The sequence below is a fragment of the Cheilinus undulatus genome, linkage group 1 (genome assembly GCF_018320785.1).
Source record: "Cheilinus undulatus linkage group 1, ASM1832078v1, whole genome shotgun sequence".
Lineage (NCBI taxonomy): Eukaryota > Metazoa > Chordata > Actinopteri > Labriformes > Labridae > Cheilinus > Cheilinus undulatus.
In genome coordinates this window covers 48864987-48880723 of record NC_054865.1, presented here as the reverse complement: position 1 = coordinate 48880723, position 15737 = coordinate 48864987, and the positions used below count along the sequence as shown (strand labels likewise).

Below are 15737 nucleotides of genomic sequence, written 5' to 3'. Positions count from 1 at the left end.
TCCTATCAAAGTTTAACATTCTGGTGTTGTGACAACTTCAGTTCAAGTCATTATTTCAGGGTATCCTAACCTACAGGCTGTTTTTAGTTTTTATATAAAATGTTTATTATAAATGTTTTCCTTTTTAAAAAAAAAAGTTCTATCATTTGGAAGAAAAATAAATATAAGGATTCATATGAAAGTTTTAAAATATATATTAGCCATTTTTCCATCATCTTATTTGTTCAGGTCCATACAAAACCAGACTAAAGGGGAAGAGCATTAGACTAATACATCTCATTATAGTCTGAAGTCAAATAATCACAGGCTTTCCCGACAAATAATGTGGTAACCTTATTACCATGGAGCGGTAAGATAACTAATGGCCAGTCAGAGTGAATGGCACACCGGAAATGAGAGTTTCTCTAATGTATACGAGAGCAGAAAGAGAACGAGAGCTGTAATCTGCTTATCAGCATCCGCCTCGCCGTCCCAGGATAGTGATGATGTTGCTGCTGCTGAATTAGCATTTCATTAGCGGCCATGGCCTGGTTAGATTACACCTCAGCCTCAGACCTCACCACGCCACACGGCCTCAAAATATGGAATCAAGGTGTCAAACATTTCACCAAGTCTTATCCAAGGGCAGTACATCCTGTCTAATCCGTACGGGGGAATAAAGGAGCAGGACTTGTAATCTGGGGCTGATGAGCTCACTGCTCCCTGGGGAGCTGCTCTCTGTCAGACCCTCTCACACATGTCCACGCGGCTGGAAGCTCATCTGTTTCCATGAGATTACTGGAGGTATAAAACAGGAGGAGTGACAAAGCTGAGCTACAAGAGAGCAAACAATGGCTAAGATTACATTTCTGAAAGAGTGTGATTGTCCTAAAGAAAAACACTGATTTTAGCCTGAAGATGAGGCAGATGAAGACATCTATCTCTGTAAAATCTGTGGGGATCTGTGCTCATGTCATCTGAGGAGAAAGCAAAGGCAAAGCATTCGTTTTAGCTCTGTATACTAATGTGTATCAGTGTCAAAATCCTCCTGTTAGACCTTAAAACCTGCAGACTGTGTGCTTGTCCCAGCTTATTGTGTTCAAAACAGACAGTAACCTATGTAGACAGTTTTTAGACAGGATTTATCAGGAGTTTTTAGAAATAACACTTAAATTCATATCACTATCCTGCACCGACATTAACATATTTTGGCCTGTTTATGCCCCTTTCTCTCTCCTTCTCCTTTCTCTTCTTTACTTCTCTCTAACTCTCCATCAGACTTCCCGGCCCCTCGGCGAGGGTGTCCACTGCCGGCAGTGACATCCCTCCAAGAGGCTCGGTCAGTGCTGCTGGGAACCGACGCAGCCAGGGCTTCAGTGACAAGACCAAAGCCAACTCACAACTGAACAAAGGTAAGTCTCGTGTCTGAACACTTGCTGACATGCTTACCCTGGTCTAAGAAGGCTTTTATAACATGATAGTATCATGACGCTCAGATGGCCTTGCATTGTTGTAACATTATGATTCTTAATGCTGCAGATTAAAAGAGCCACAGTGTCAGTTCATGTGTGTGGAGGAAAGAGAGAAAGAAGGCTGGAGAGGGAGAGTGGTGCTGCAGAGAAACATTATGCTGCTTTTAATAATGTTGCAGATCAAATTAAAGGTTAACTGGGAATCCTCTGGGTGCTTTTTGTTATCGTGGTTGAAAATGTAAGTCAGCTCTGTTGCTGTAAGACCCTGAAAAGGTATTAAAAACTGTGCCAGAAAATAATGAATAGCCCCCAGCATGCAACGCTGCACGGAAACAACTTATTATGAAAAGAACAAGGAATACATGAGCACGGAAAGAAGATATTTTCAGTAAGTAAAAGACCTCATATAATGTTTATCGAGGTCAAGTTAGTTGATCCTGATCATTTCTATTTAAAGCCACAAGAAGACTGTTTTCTCTGTTTTTGTGCTTTATTAATGATTCTTTTAATAACAAACATTCATCTCTGATGACATTTCTGCAAGAAATCTCAAGCTTTGCTTCTCTACTGTCTTTAGTATCTGTTATAAAACTCATGAGATGTTACTGTGAGGGAAGACAGAAAGTATACACAGGTCTCTGCAGAACTTTAAGGCATGTTTGAGGCAGCAGTGAGACGTCAGTGTGGTGAGTAATGCAACATTTCTGATACAAAACAAAGTTTTAAACCAGTATTTTGACACAAATTTCAGGTTAAGAAATATTGTAACTCCTGCGATATTAAAATTGCAATCTAATCTAATTTTCGATTAATTTCCCAGCCCTACTTTAGGGTGGAGAAAGGGGTTGATTTGGCAAGTAAGCATGACCTAGGCCAGTGGTTCGCAACATAGGGTCCCTTTTGGAATCACAAGACACTGAGAGGGGGTCACCAGATGCCTTAAAAAAAAAAGAATATTTTTTAAATGATTTCAGATTGTATATTTTACAAATTTTTATGAAAACATCTGGATCAATTAGTTAAATGCGATATAAAAAGCCATCGAGCTTGACCTTGAATGCCCAGTGACATGCATGTATCAACATGTGTAGAGGTTGACCTCCCCACAACCTCCAGCCCTGGGTCAAATATTTTTGCCAATATTTTGGGAACAAAATATGAGCCAAAAGTCTATGATGTGTTTTTATTTTGAAGGAAATTCTTTCATCTCTTTGTTCTGATATTTTTTTTGTTCCAATTAATGCCCAGACTGCTCCATTTTTCACTTAAATTGTGGTCATGATTGAAATTTTTAAGAAATTTGGGTTGCGATTTGTTGCTGAGGAGGTTGTGCTGGGTCCTGAACTGTGGGATTCACAACATTTCAGTATGATATCATTATCGGCAGTTAATTATGGGTATCAGCAGATCTAAAAAATTCCCCTGATATTAACAGGTGCATTGGCTGCAAACATCAGGCTACTTCAGCTGTAAATTTCAGCCTAATGTACTCATAAGTTTGATGATTCTGAGGCAGCTGAAGTGTTTTTCTGTGTTCATCCTCATTCCTTAAACTTTAAAGTGTATTTTCAGGACTGAAGTTTTAGGTCTGTTTGATTTTTTCCCACATGTTGGTGTCTTGAGACGACAGAGAAGGATCAAATTGTTTTTGAACTATGCTGTTACTGGAACTTCTGCAAAATTTAGCTTGATTTAGTTTGGAAACACTGGTGGACTTTTCCTCTCAGGCAAAGTTCAGCTCTCCAGAAGAATTCTCTTTTGGTTTAACATTATTTTGACCTTGATTCTGAGAAGTTGTGGGCTGTTTCTCTACTGTTTTGTTACTTTGAATAAATCCTAGCGTACCCATGGGCTGCAGCTGCTATTGTTATGGAGCCGCAAGGATTTACAGAAGCAAATTTTGGAACGCTTTGTTGGTAAATATTGAATTATGGTTGCTGAATTGGTCTAAAATTGACCCAAATTGTGGAAAGGAGGATGGTTTTTAATCAAATTCCTACAAAATCTAATCTTTTACCCTTTTAATGCTGCAAGCAGCGTGCAGTGCAAAGTTCAGACTTCTGGAAAGAATAATGACATCAGGTTATTTGCTGTTTTTTTATACTGTCAAATTTTTTTCAAAGCCAAATATTTCAGTACTTTTATTTATTCAAGATTCAACATTATGATTGTCAGTGAGAGCATGCTTGAAATCAGCGTTCAAATTTGGCTTCTCTGCTGATGTTAACTGGATTTTTCAATAATATCAACACAAAAAACCTGAAATCATAACAGTATAGGAGCACCAGATCACCATTTTCTCTTTAGGAGTCATGAAGAGACGTTTTATCTGTCGTCTGTTTTTCTTCAGGTCGTTTTGTTCTCTCACAAGTTTACTCCAAATCGCTCTGACCCAGTTTAACTCCTTCTGCTCAGTGTTAAAGCTCGGCAGCATACACGCCATGTGTGTTTGACAGTTTTTATTTAGTTAGAGCGATGTTGAAATAGCTTCTGTCACAGCTCGGTGGGCCAAAGCTTTATATAGACTGTGTTAGTGTTCTCAGTCTAAACTCATTACCCTGCATCAGACGGATGATTCTGACCGCCCAGACAGAGAGAGGGAACCATGAAAGTGTGTGTAGGTGTGTGTTAGAGCGAGTGTCTGTTGTCTGTGTTTAAATGGTGACAAATTAACAGGGACCATCACTGTGAGCAGCACCGTGGGGAACGTATTCAGATAAACGACACCACTGGAGGAAGCGAGGTTTTACTGGAAAGTTGTGTGCTAATGAGCATGTTTGTGGAAGAAACAGTGTGTTAAAGCAACTGATGATATTTCTCCCACTTTTTCTTGGGAATAGGAGAAGAAAACCCTCACAGATTCCACATGTGTATGCTTATTTGCAACTGATTTATGCTTCTGTTTGAGCTGACAGTGCTGTGAAAGTATTTTCCCCTTCCTGATTTTTTATTTTTGTGCATATTTAGTACACTTAAATGTTTCAGAGCATCAAAGAAATCTTGATGTCAGACAAAGATAGCCAAAGTAAATACAAAGTGCAGTTTTTTAAATGATCATTTCATAACTTAAAAGAAAAATAGCCATCCAAACCTACCTGGCCCTATGTGAAAAGTCATTGCCCCACTTTGTTAAATCATGAATTAACTGTGATTTACCACATTTTTTGCAAAGCTTTCACTAGCCACACCCAGGCCTGATTACTGCCAGGCCTGATGAATCAAGATGCCCCTTAAACAGAACCTGTCTGACCAAGTGAAGTGGGCTAGAAGATCTCAAAAAGCAACACATCATGGTACCATCCAAAGAAATGCAAAAACAGATGGAAAACAATCACTGACATCTTTCAGTCTGGAAAGGGTTTCCAAGCATTTTAAGGCTTTGGGATTCCAGTGAACCATGGTAAGAGCCATTACCCACAAACAGAGAAAACTTGGAACTTGGATCAGTGGTCAAAGTTCTACCCAAAACACCTTGGAGTGGTTTTGAGGGAATTTGTGCTCATTCATTCTGCAGAGCCTTTATGAGGAAACTCATTCCACTAAGCTCCTCCTGCACAGTTTCTGTGCTTACATTAATGCCAGTGGAACTCTTCAGTTGTGGAACCAGCAGAGCGTCAGTAACCTTCAGCAGCACAAGGGCCCCCCCCCCCCCCCCCGCCTCTGTGATTTTACATGGCCCTCTGCTTCGTGGCTGAGTAGCTGTTGTTCCTAAATGCTTCCACTTTCTAATAATATCACTTCAGTTGACTGAAGAATATCCAACAGGGATGAAATTTCACAGTCTTATTGCAAAGATGGCATCATCACAGTACTGCACTTGGAGTCACTGAGCTCTTCAGAACGACCCATTCAGTGTCACAGATGTTTGCAAATGGAGACTGCATGGCAAGGTGCTTGATTTTATACACCTGTGGGAACAGGTCTGATTGAAACTTCCATTTTTAACAGGTGTGGCCAAATACTTTTGCCCAGATATTGTAAGTGAAGGTATAGGAGTCCCTTTCACATTGATGGTCCAGGTAGATGACTGCCCACCTAGCTTGAATTTTCTGTTTTTTCTTTGCTACTGTCGTTGCCTGCCTATTGCGGGAAATGCTGAGTCTCCTTAATAACATAATAAGAGTACACTCTGAGGCTGCTCTGCATTAAAACTGCCCTGACCGTACCTCTGTTATGTTTGGCTCTGTAGAAATTAAATTAAGTTGACTGGATTAAGTCAGCAGCTTTTCTCCAAAAGACCTTAGCTCATCCCAGCGATCAGACCCACTTATTGACTTAAAAGGGTCTAAATTATTAAAGAAATGAAAGATCCTGGCTGAAAGGTGTGCCTGTGTGAGTGTTTGGGGTTAGGAGGCTGGATAATATGCAGCAGGTAGGATGAGTCCCTTATCTACCCCCCTCTTTCATGCTCTGTTGTTGACATGCTGCCAAGCCCCTCCTCTCTGCCACAGCGTAGTCCACACTCCTCCTCCTCCTCCTCCTAATCTTGCACTCTCTGGATGTTTGGCCATGGTTTGGACCTCTTCCCTCCTCTCCTGTCCATCTCCTTCTCTCCTCTCCTTTTTTCCCTGTTCCTCCTGGATGTCTGCAGCACCCATGAGGTTTGTCAGCATGCTCTTATGGATCATTTTGGACTACTCTAGGACTTCACATTCAAGTTTAAGCTTTGAATTTAACATTGAAAGGCAGTTTGTTGTTGTTCTGAAGGACATGGGGATACTGTATGTGTGACTTTGATGCTGCTAAAGCTGATTCATGTGATGCCAGGTTAGTTGCTGTAAACAATTTCTGGGAAGGAGTAATTGGGTTGTAGAAAAATTGGTTTAACCAATTAGCCGACTTCTTGCTCCACTGGTTTTGAAACTAACAGTGATGAAGCATTGACTTTGTTTACAAAGCACCATTTAAATTGGACATTGTCTATCTGATCCATAGCTAAGATATAGAGTTTGCATCCTAGGATATACATTCTGGATTTTACACTGATCCCAGGCCAGATGTTCGACTCTATCCAAGGTCATCCTGTCCAAATGAACGACTGACTGTGAAGGCTAACTGGGTCACTAGTTCAATGTTTCACACTCAGGTTAAATATTCTGAAAGATTCTTCAAGAATTTGTACACAGGGGTTGTGGTTTTCAGCATGTTAAGTCTTTTGGTTTCTGTTAGTTGTGCATCTGTAGTCCGAGCTGTATAGACCAATCATGCATCAGCAGGATTTGGTGTGTAAAGATTAATCATCTGATGATAAACCATCTCATCATGATGGCACGCTGTACGATGGATGCTGTGGAGAAAGTCAATCAGTGGCTATCCCTCTACCTGCAACATAGAAAGGCTGAAACCATCTTCATTCAAAAACATGACTTTTAAGATGTTTGCTTCTCTTGAAACTGTAAAAAGGTCAACTTTTCAATCTTTATAAATCTGTGTTATGATGTTGATTTGAGGTGCTAGCAGTTCAAACATCAACAGACTCTGTACTAGTGGGCAAAAGCATCTTTTTTTTTTGCACAGTCCTGCAAAATGTTAACAAATATCAGCCCCAGCCTCAGCTCTAACACCTTCCCCAATCACAGCACTGAGTTTGTGTGAACGAGTTTCATTCAGGCTTGCACCCCTGGACACTGAAACTTTGCTCCATTCTTCTTTGCAAAACTGCTCAAGCTCTGTCAGGTTGCACAGAGATCAGACATAAACAGTGCTTTTCAAGTTTTCTATTGGATTGATGTCTGGGCTTTGACTAGGCCACCCCAGAACATTCACCTTGTTGTCTCTAAGCCTTTTCTGTGTGGCTTCCTCTGTATGCTTTGGGTCATTGTCTTGCTGGAAATAAATCTTCTCCCAATCCGTCGATCTTTTGTAGACTGAATAAGACTTTCCTCCAGGATTTTTCCAGATTTGCTAAATTCGGTTGTCTTCAGAGTCTCCCCCATCTCAGCTGCTGAAGCTTGTAACTCCTTCTGAGTGGTCATACATCCAAGGGGTTGTATACTTTTTATAGGCACCGTCTGTAATGCTTAACTATCTCCACTTTGTAAAACAAGCCGACAGGCTCTGATGAGGGAGGAAAGTGGAAGAAAATCAGAAAGGTTTCCTGTACAGCACTCTTGACGCATTGTCATCTCCCTCTTTTCTTGTTCCTGGTTCATCTCAAAAAATAGGAATAGGGCCATAGGGGGGAAAATTTGTGCCATTTCATGCTGCTTTGCATTGCATCTCTCACATGCTGTCAGGACATGATCATAGAAATCAGTGTAATCAAGCTCAAATTGCATGTAGTCAGAACATGCTGTTGCTTTTTAATGTCCTTTATTTTGAAGCATTTCCCAGCATGTGTTGAGGGCTTTCTTTCTTTTTCTCTCCCTTTTTGCTCCAACTTCTGCTTTCTTCTGACTGTCCATTTCATCTAAAAATCATATTGTTAGTGGCAGTTGAGAAGCAGCAGGTAGACAGATGCTATGTACATCTTGAGGGATGCCATGACGTCATTTTCTGCAGACAGCAGCCGGGACACTGCAGCAACTATCTGAGCTCAAAACCCTAATCATCAGGATTACACTTGCACATGATGATGCATGCATTTTTGGAGGTCTATTCACTCATTGCTGCTTTCAAACAGACCCTCAGGAAATATCCAGGAACTCCCGTTGTTGTGGCTGTAGGTTCATTTGGTCAGAGAGACACCTGCAGCTTCCATTGTAGGAGCAGATCTGCTCTGTATCAATGGCTGTGACACTAGAAAAGAGTCACATTCATCCATGGCTGTACAGTACGGAGACAGACCTGAATCCTCTCCTGTGCTTTGTGTTAACATGAGCTGACAGAGTCTGGGTGTCCACCAAGTGACACAGAGCAGAGAGACACAGACACAGAGAGTACAGCGCACTGCTGTGTTTGTGCATGTGCACGCTGCTGTGTTTGTGCGGCTAAATGAATAGCCTCTCTGAATCTGATGAGCTGTAGCGTCACTGTTTGAGTGTATTCATGTGGAGAAACTTTAAAAAGTTTCAGTCTTTGCACAAAAGCCGGCTGTCCCTCTCACTTTCTGGAGCACAATGACTGAGGAGAGAGAGCGAGAGACAAGAGAGCGGGCTGCTCAAATCAGAACGTGATGAGTAAGCAAACACCTGCAGCTTCCAACTTTGTGCCAATCTGATGTGATTTGTGCAGATTTTACAAATGAAACACTAATGTATGAATGAAACTACGCTGACCTCGGAGGGAGGACTGCTCTTACAATACTTTCTCTGTGCAGCACATGGGAAACTCTGCACCTCGGCTTCTAAGGCACGTCTTCCATCCTGCCTTATGTGATTTGTGTGTAAGTAGGGCAGTTTCAGGTCAGCAATTTGGTCACTTACTGACTTAGAAGACTTGGCTGTATGTCTTGTGACCGGTGCAAACATGAGAGCTGTTGGAGGGCTTGAGATGTCTAAACAGTGTCAGCCGATTTGATGCTACCTCTAATGCATTTACTGCCTGTTATTCTCTCAGTTTGTTCCGGTCACTGGAGCAAACAGCACGGAGGTTGAAGCATTTAGCGTTGTCGAGCAGAATAAACATCCTCTTTCTGTAAGTCACCATGCACACACAGATATGTCCTCACAGAGTAAAGTGTTGCTTACTTGCTTTTCCCAGCTACAGACAGGCATTAACGCACAACAGCACACGCACTGACACGAGAGTGTGATCATCCATGTAACAAGCTTTGGGTCCACTTCAGCTGATTTCCCACAATGCCTTGATGTTATCAGGAGGCTCTGAGAAGTTGAGACTGGGTTTTTATTGCAGACAGGAACTAAAGTGGTGGTCTTTCCCCTTTGGCTACTCATCTACTGTCATTTTCTGCTCCTGGTTTTATTCTCTAATGACTGCTGTTATTAACCGCTAGAGTCGTAAACAGTTAAATTCTTTCAACATGTTTCCTCCAGCAGACGGCTCAGCCGGCCAGCACAGAGAAAGAGGGGCAATGTGGGGTTTATTTTCAGGATTTGGCCCAAGGCTGCGCAGGGTCACTGGGTCAGAGACCCACTCTGTGGGCATGTTAGGACTGCTGTGTGTTTGTTTTTGAAGGAAAGTGCTTCCTAAATTGCATTAAGTGCTTGTAATTGAAAGCTGGTGGCTTGAATGCAACTAGAACTAAAGCCATCCAAAGTGACAATTTATGATAAGATTTATTTAATGCAATTCATGGCAAGGCTTTAATCATGTAACAGTAGCTGTTTTCATTAACTATGAGTCTCTTTTGTTATATTAAAATGTCCTCAGTTTTAAATAGACATGCACAGAGATTGTTTTTCCAAATGACATCTTTGCCCCACCTTGTGGCAACTGCACACACATTCCATCATTAAAGGAGCAGCAAATTATTAAGTAACATAATGAGATATCTACTATTAGAAAGTTAAAGATTACTAATGGGCTCTATGCACGCATCACTTCCACATTTGACATTAGGCAGCACACAAATTTCTGGTCTGGAGATTGAATGCAGAAGAGAACAATGTATGATTGCAGATTTGTTGCAGTTTACCTGCTGTTTTCAGGAGTTACCCAAGCTGACCGTCGATGATGAGTTTAATTTAGCTGAAGATCTACATTGCAGCACACAGCAATGATGTCCAGAAGTGCTTTTAACCCGTCTTTGAAACATCATTCTAGCATGTTTGGATGCCATTATGATAAAGAGAAACACAAATGAAAATCTAAAAGAACAGACAAATAAATGTAGTAAATGACTGTTATCTTTTGGAGAACAATGATAGTAGGTTCTGCTTTAGCTTAGCACATGCATAGAGCCTGTTACTTATTCATAGTGTTGTACTGAAGACTACACTATCCGAGACCAAGACTTGCCCGAGACCAGAGTGCACCAAGACCAAGACCAAGACTTTTGGGGGTCGAGACCGAGTCAAGATGGAGCCAAGACGAGCCAAGACCAAACAGAGTTGTCCCTAAGCCACTCCTGTGTTGTCTTGGCTGTGCTCTTAGGGTCACTGGCATGTTGAAACACAAATCTTTGTCCCAGTCAGAGGTCCCTAGTACTGCTTAACAGGTTTTCTTTGAGGATATCTCCGTACTTCGCTCCATTCAGCTTTCCCTCAGCACTGACCAGTCTCCCGGTCCCTGCTGCTGAAAACCGCCCCCACAGCATGATGCTGCAACCACCATGCTTCAGTGTGACATAATGTTTAGAATTGAGGCCAAACAGATCAATCTTGATTTCATCAGACCAGAGAATCTTGTTTGTCCTAGTCTCAGAGTCTTTCAGTTGCTTTCTATGCATGCAAACTCCAGTAAATCAGAGGAGGGTTCAGTGTAGCCACTCTTCCATATGTCCTAGATGAATGAAGCCCTTCAGTGATGGTTGTCCTTCTGGAACTTTGTCCTATGTCCACACAGGATCTCTGAAGCTCAGTCAGAGTGAATATCATGCTCTTGGTCACCTCTCTTACTAAGGCTCTTCTCTTTCAGTTGCTCAGTTTGTCCAGGCAACCAGCTCTTAGAGGGCTCTAGGTAGGGCCAACCTTCAATTTGAGAATTATGGAGGCCACTCTGCATAGTTTATATGTAGTATGCAACACTTTAAACTGTTAGAGTATGCCGTTGGCAGTATGTTGGCAGGGTTTTATCTTCTTTAGTTGAGCTTATATTGTGCCTTTCTAGCTATTGTCACTCATTTTAAACACAAGCTGATACATCACCCGGCATTAAATCAGCCTCATTATTTGCCTTGTGCATGTTCAAACTCTATTCTGACTTCTCATTGGGCTTGGTTGTTTGCTCTTTTTGCTGCAGCAGAGTTAAAGTCCATCACTCTTAATATCACTTCTGACCCAACACATTAAAGACTGACCACTTCCCCTCACCCATGGCAACCCAACTGGAGCGTGTCAGCCCCGGTCACTGGGTCCAGTCATGACAAGGACCAGTTCTCCCAGTGTCCAGGGCCTCTCCATGTCCCGCCTTTCTCCTTCTGTTCCTTTCTGACCCCGAAATCCGAACTGACCCCATTCACGGCCAGCACAGCACAGTCCGTCCTGCTGGCCCACATCAAAGCTTCACTCATCCCCAACCTGCAGTGCCAGTCCCCCCCGCTCTTATTCTTCCTGCCTGCTCCATAATCTCAGCAGGTCCCCCCTCATTCAGACACCTCCAATGGGAAGCCAGCTATTAGCAAACTGACCCACTTTTCCGATTGCTAACAGCTAGCACAGCTAATTGGGCTCTAATCACTTCCTAATGGCTACATTGTTTCTGGCTGCTCTCGCTAAATGCTAAACAGGGAGAGAGTGGGAAGGCGATGAGCGAGTGCCTATTTCCAATTAGGGCATGAAAGGTGCTGTAAAAATGAAATAATGTGGAGGCAGAGAGAAAGAGGAGTAAACATTCAGAGTGTTTTATATTCAGAATATGAGCTGACTTAATGAAACCATCTGAAAAACAAGTATTTAGAGTTTTTATTGTTAGAATAGAATTACATGATTATTTACATGTGTCAGTAACACAGAGAGTGGTTAGATTATACTTCAACACATAAAAAATAAATCATATACTGTGATTTTTTCACAAAAATAGTCAAACTAAAATAACAGTGGCACATTACATCTTTCCAGTGTAGGACAGGACTAATTCAGAGACCAATATCAGCACAAAAAAGCTTCACAAAATCTTACTTTTCTAAAAAGTAAGCTGGTCATTTTTGTGCACTTTGACTTTTTGGAACAGTGTTTATGAACACTGTTAAGATAATTTCCTGTACGGCTGAGCCACAAAAGTCTGATTTTCTTTGAGAGTGAGTTAAAGGAAACTCTAAAGAGGTTGAGTATTTCCTTCTTTGTAGTGTAACTGTCAGTATCACAACCTTGGTTGTCCTACCCAGGTTTTATTTGCCCTTATAACAACAAAACATGGCTTTTCCACTTGTAATAGTAGTTTCAAGGTGAATTTAACAGTTTAACAAAAATCAACATGGAGAACAGCAATCGCCCCATTTCCACGGAGAGCTTCGGACAGCTGCTTTCAGCACTATGCAACTTTGGCAGCAGACTACAATTGTCTTGTGATTAGTTAGTACAGGTTCACTATTCATTGTAGTTCAAATACCAGCATACAGCTGAAAAGAAGCCAGATTAGCATGCTAGGGGTTGTTTGTACCTTGCGTTAGCATTCATTTTAAGCCTTTGGATACCAAGCCTGCTGCACTTAAGTCCTAGTAACCGCACTTTACAATCAGATCAGATCTCACTTATGCACAAAGCATAACTTGCATCCCTCTGGCTCTTGGGTAGGAATTTAAGCATGCTGTGTACAGTGAAGAATACAGAATACATGCCCTGCTGTCCTAGCAATCCCTGGCTACTAGTTAGTTAGAAGCACAAATGCAACCCAATAGCATTTTATTGTGTTGCTACTGCTATTTTCTACCATCATTCAGTCTAGGGCAGTGATTCACAACCTTTCCTTGGAGCCCTCCTACATGTCCTTAAGAAAAAGCTGAGCCTCCTTAAAAGCACCTGAAAGAATAAGTGTCACACTGCTGTCAAAAATTAACATTGATTATGACTGTTTCATTGATAAAACCCTTTAGAACTCATATTTTTGTCTCTTACCAAAAGACCTGTGAAGCCTGGATCCCAGGTTTAGGGACCAGTGGTCCGGGGCAGGGTTGTCCAGACTTTTTCCACTGAGGGCCACATACAGAAATATATAAGAACAGTGGGGCCACTTCCTCAAATAAGCATGGATGGATGGATGGATGGATGGATGGATGGATGGAGACTTAAAAGGAAACAAACATGATTAAAAAATTAATTTAAAGAAGCCAACTTTGAATTTTTGGGAAATTCTGCACACTTTTTGTCACAGCTACTCCCTTGTTACCATCCTCAAATCTTGAGCAGGTTATTTTTTTGCAAGCAGTTAGCATCAGGACCATTTCCAAACATTAATGTCAAAAGCCTGAAGAATATGCCATGGAAAAGGATAAAAATGTGTTTTGGCAAGCCTTGTGAGAAACCGATTTAAAAGTCTCATGGACAAACAGAAAAAGCATTGTTTAGATGAGGGTTTTGTACTGTATTAAGAACCTTAACTCCCAGGGGTATAACGTTTCCACAGTTGTATGAAAAGGCACAGCGGCAGCAGCAGTGACTCGGAATAAATATAAGTCTTTGTGTTTGTGTGAAGTGAAGTAAGAGGCGTACGTTGCAACGGAACTGTTATGATTAATTCCACCCAGTGCTCCCTACACAGGCCCACTCTCTCTCTGACTGGCCGTTGGTTTGTTTGAATATTCAAATGTTACTGGTCTGAACTCTGTGCTGCTGGGAGCACCTCAATGATAAACGTCAGGATACTCTTACAGTGAGAGCTGTGACTTACAGCAGGGATTTGTCTTTTCTTCCTCCTCTAGCTCTTGGTAAGTTTGCTTTTTGAGATGCCACTTGTTGCTGACATGTTCTCTGTCTATGACAGCCATTTATGGAAGAGTTCTTGGCTGCAGAAAATTCATTTCTCATCATTTGCAGGTTAAAGTGTGTTTCTTTCCACTGTGTGAATTTAATTTACAGGAAGGTTCATGTATCAGACAATGTTTCTTTGTAAAGCAGAGGGAGGCTGACCAAAAGCAGTCCATATAAGTCCAAGCCTTGTAAGAACCTCTCGAGTCGGCCTGCTTGGCAAGACTTAAAAGCACTTGAGCTTGCTCTTCATTGTTTTTATAAACAGTTAGTGATGGGCTTCTCTCATTGTTAGTGCTGAGTCCTTTTTTAACAGTTTTGATGGCCAGCACAGAGAGAAGTAATGGCACGATTGGCCGAATCAACACACACCACCTCCAGGCCCTTATAAGGCCACTTGGTGTGGGGTCAAAGAAGACTCAGCATCTGGTTTCCCATCTCTCCTCTTATTTTCACCCTCCTGTCTCTTAATAGAAAGACCATGGCAGTCATTTGACCTGTTTCACATTTATAATATATTTAACTTAACCAATGCTGCTGGTCCCTGACTTTTTCTACAAGTGTCTGTTTTTAATTTTGAATTGTACTTAAACAAATTACTCAAAAGGTGTGAGAAATACGATCACTTCTACACAGAAAGACTTCACTTCATTTTTCTGCAGTTGAACCAGGCTGTGGAGGTTTTAGGCTTTTATTAGTCAGGATAAATGTGCCTCTCTGTGGTGCTGATCAAGGGCTGATTTGAATGACAATTTCAGGGATGAGACTTAACCTCGATCTAGCTGTTATGGACATGTCAGAAAACACTGTTTGGGTTGTCGTCAGAAACATTTCATCATGGTTACACAAACTAAATTCCCCTCATAATTTACCAATTAAAGCTCTTGGTTTAAGCACAAAGAAGTCCAACCTAACATGTGAATTTGGCAGTGACATAAACAAATAGGTTTGATTTAAAACAAATGGTAACAAGGACATAAGTAAAAAGTTATAATTATAACATCATCAAAATAGTGTCGACAGTAATTAAAATTTGCTCTGATGTTGCCGGTTCCTTTGGCTGTATTCCTTCAGCTAAGCTTTGAACATTAATCCAGGGTGAAGCTTTGATGTAGTGGAACTTATTTTTTCCGGATTAACTAATAGCATAAACATCTCATTGTCTCAGAATGGCTCTGCGCTGTTAGAGTGGAAATATTGGTGAGTAGGTGGTAACAGCATTGCAAAAATAAACACTAGAAGCCAAAATTAGTAGGTCTAAGTTTTCTGTGCACAACAAGAAAATAATCAGTAGTTTGAGTTTCACAACATATGACTGTCAGTAGCCCATAGCGAGAGAATGACTCCAAGTTTCATGCCAAACTCTCAGCTGTAGTTTATGTTTAGTTTTAGTAACACCTCAAAATTAACAACCTGGATCGGGATCCCTACACTTTTGTTCTTATTGCACTTAAAGGGGACATATTTTACTCTTTTAAGACAAGTTTATTTTGGTCTCAGAGGTCCCCAGAACATGCCTGTGAAGTTTGTTGCTGAAAAAAACACTCCAGTATTTGATTTTTGCATGTCTTAAAAACCCTCTGTGGCTTTAAATGTTACTGAGCTGTCTGACTCCGCCCCTGAGCATGCCCTTCTCAGGAAGTGGATGTGGCTTAATAGATATGGCTTTCCTGATCCTCCTCTCAGCTGCCAGCCGAGAGGAGGATCAGGAGAGGAGGGTGGAACTTTCCTCTAAGCAGGGAGGGCCAACTGAACCTTGGAGCCGTGCTAACTACCCACATGACATCATGAGGGGAAAATCTGAGAACGGCTTGTTTCAGCA

At 41.4% G+C, this 15737-nt stretch overlaps 1 protein-coding gene across 6 annotated transcripts in view; it reads left to right on the top strand.

Moving 5' to 3' along the window:
- nav2a (neuron navigator 2a) overlaps positions 1 to 15737 on the top strand; it is a 249627-nt gene that overhangs the window by 142363 nt on the left and 91527 nt on the right. For all 6 annotated transcript variants that reach the window (XM_041783529.1, XM_041783537.1, XM_041783559.1 and 3 more), the window contains one exon: positions 1258 to 1391. In XM_041783529.1, coding sequence (XP_041639463.1) covers positions 1258 to 1391 — 134 coding nt within the window. The remainder of the gene's footprint in view (positions 1 to 1257; positions 1392 to 15737) is intronic.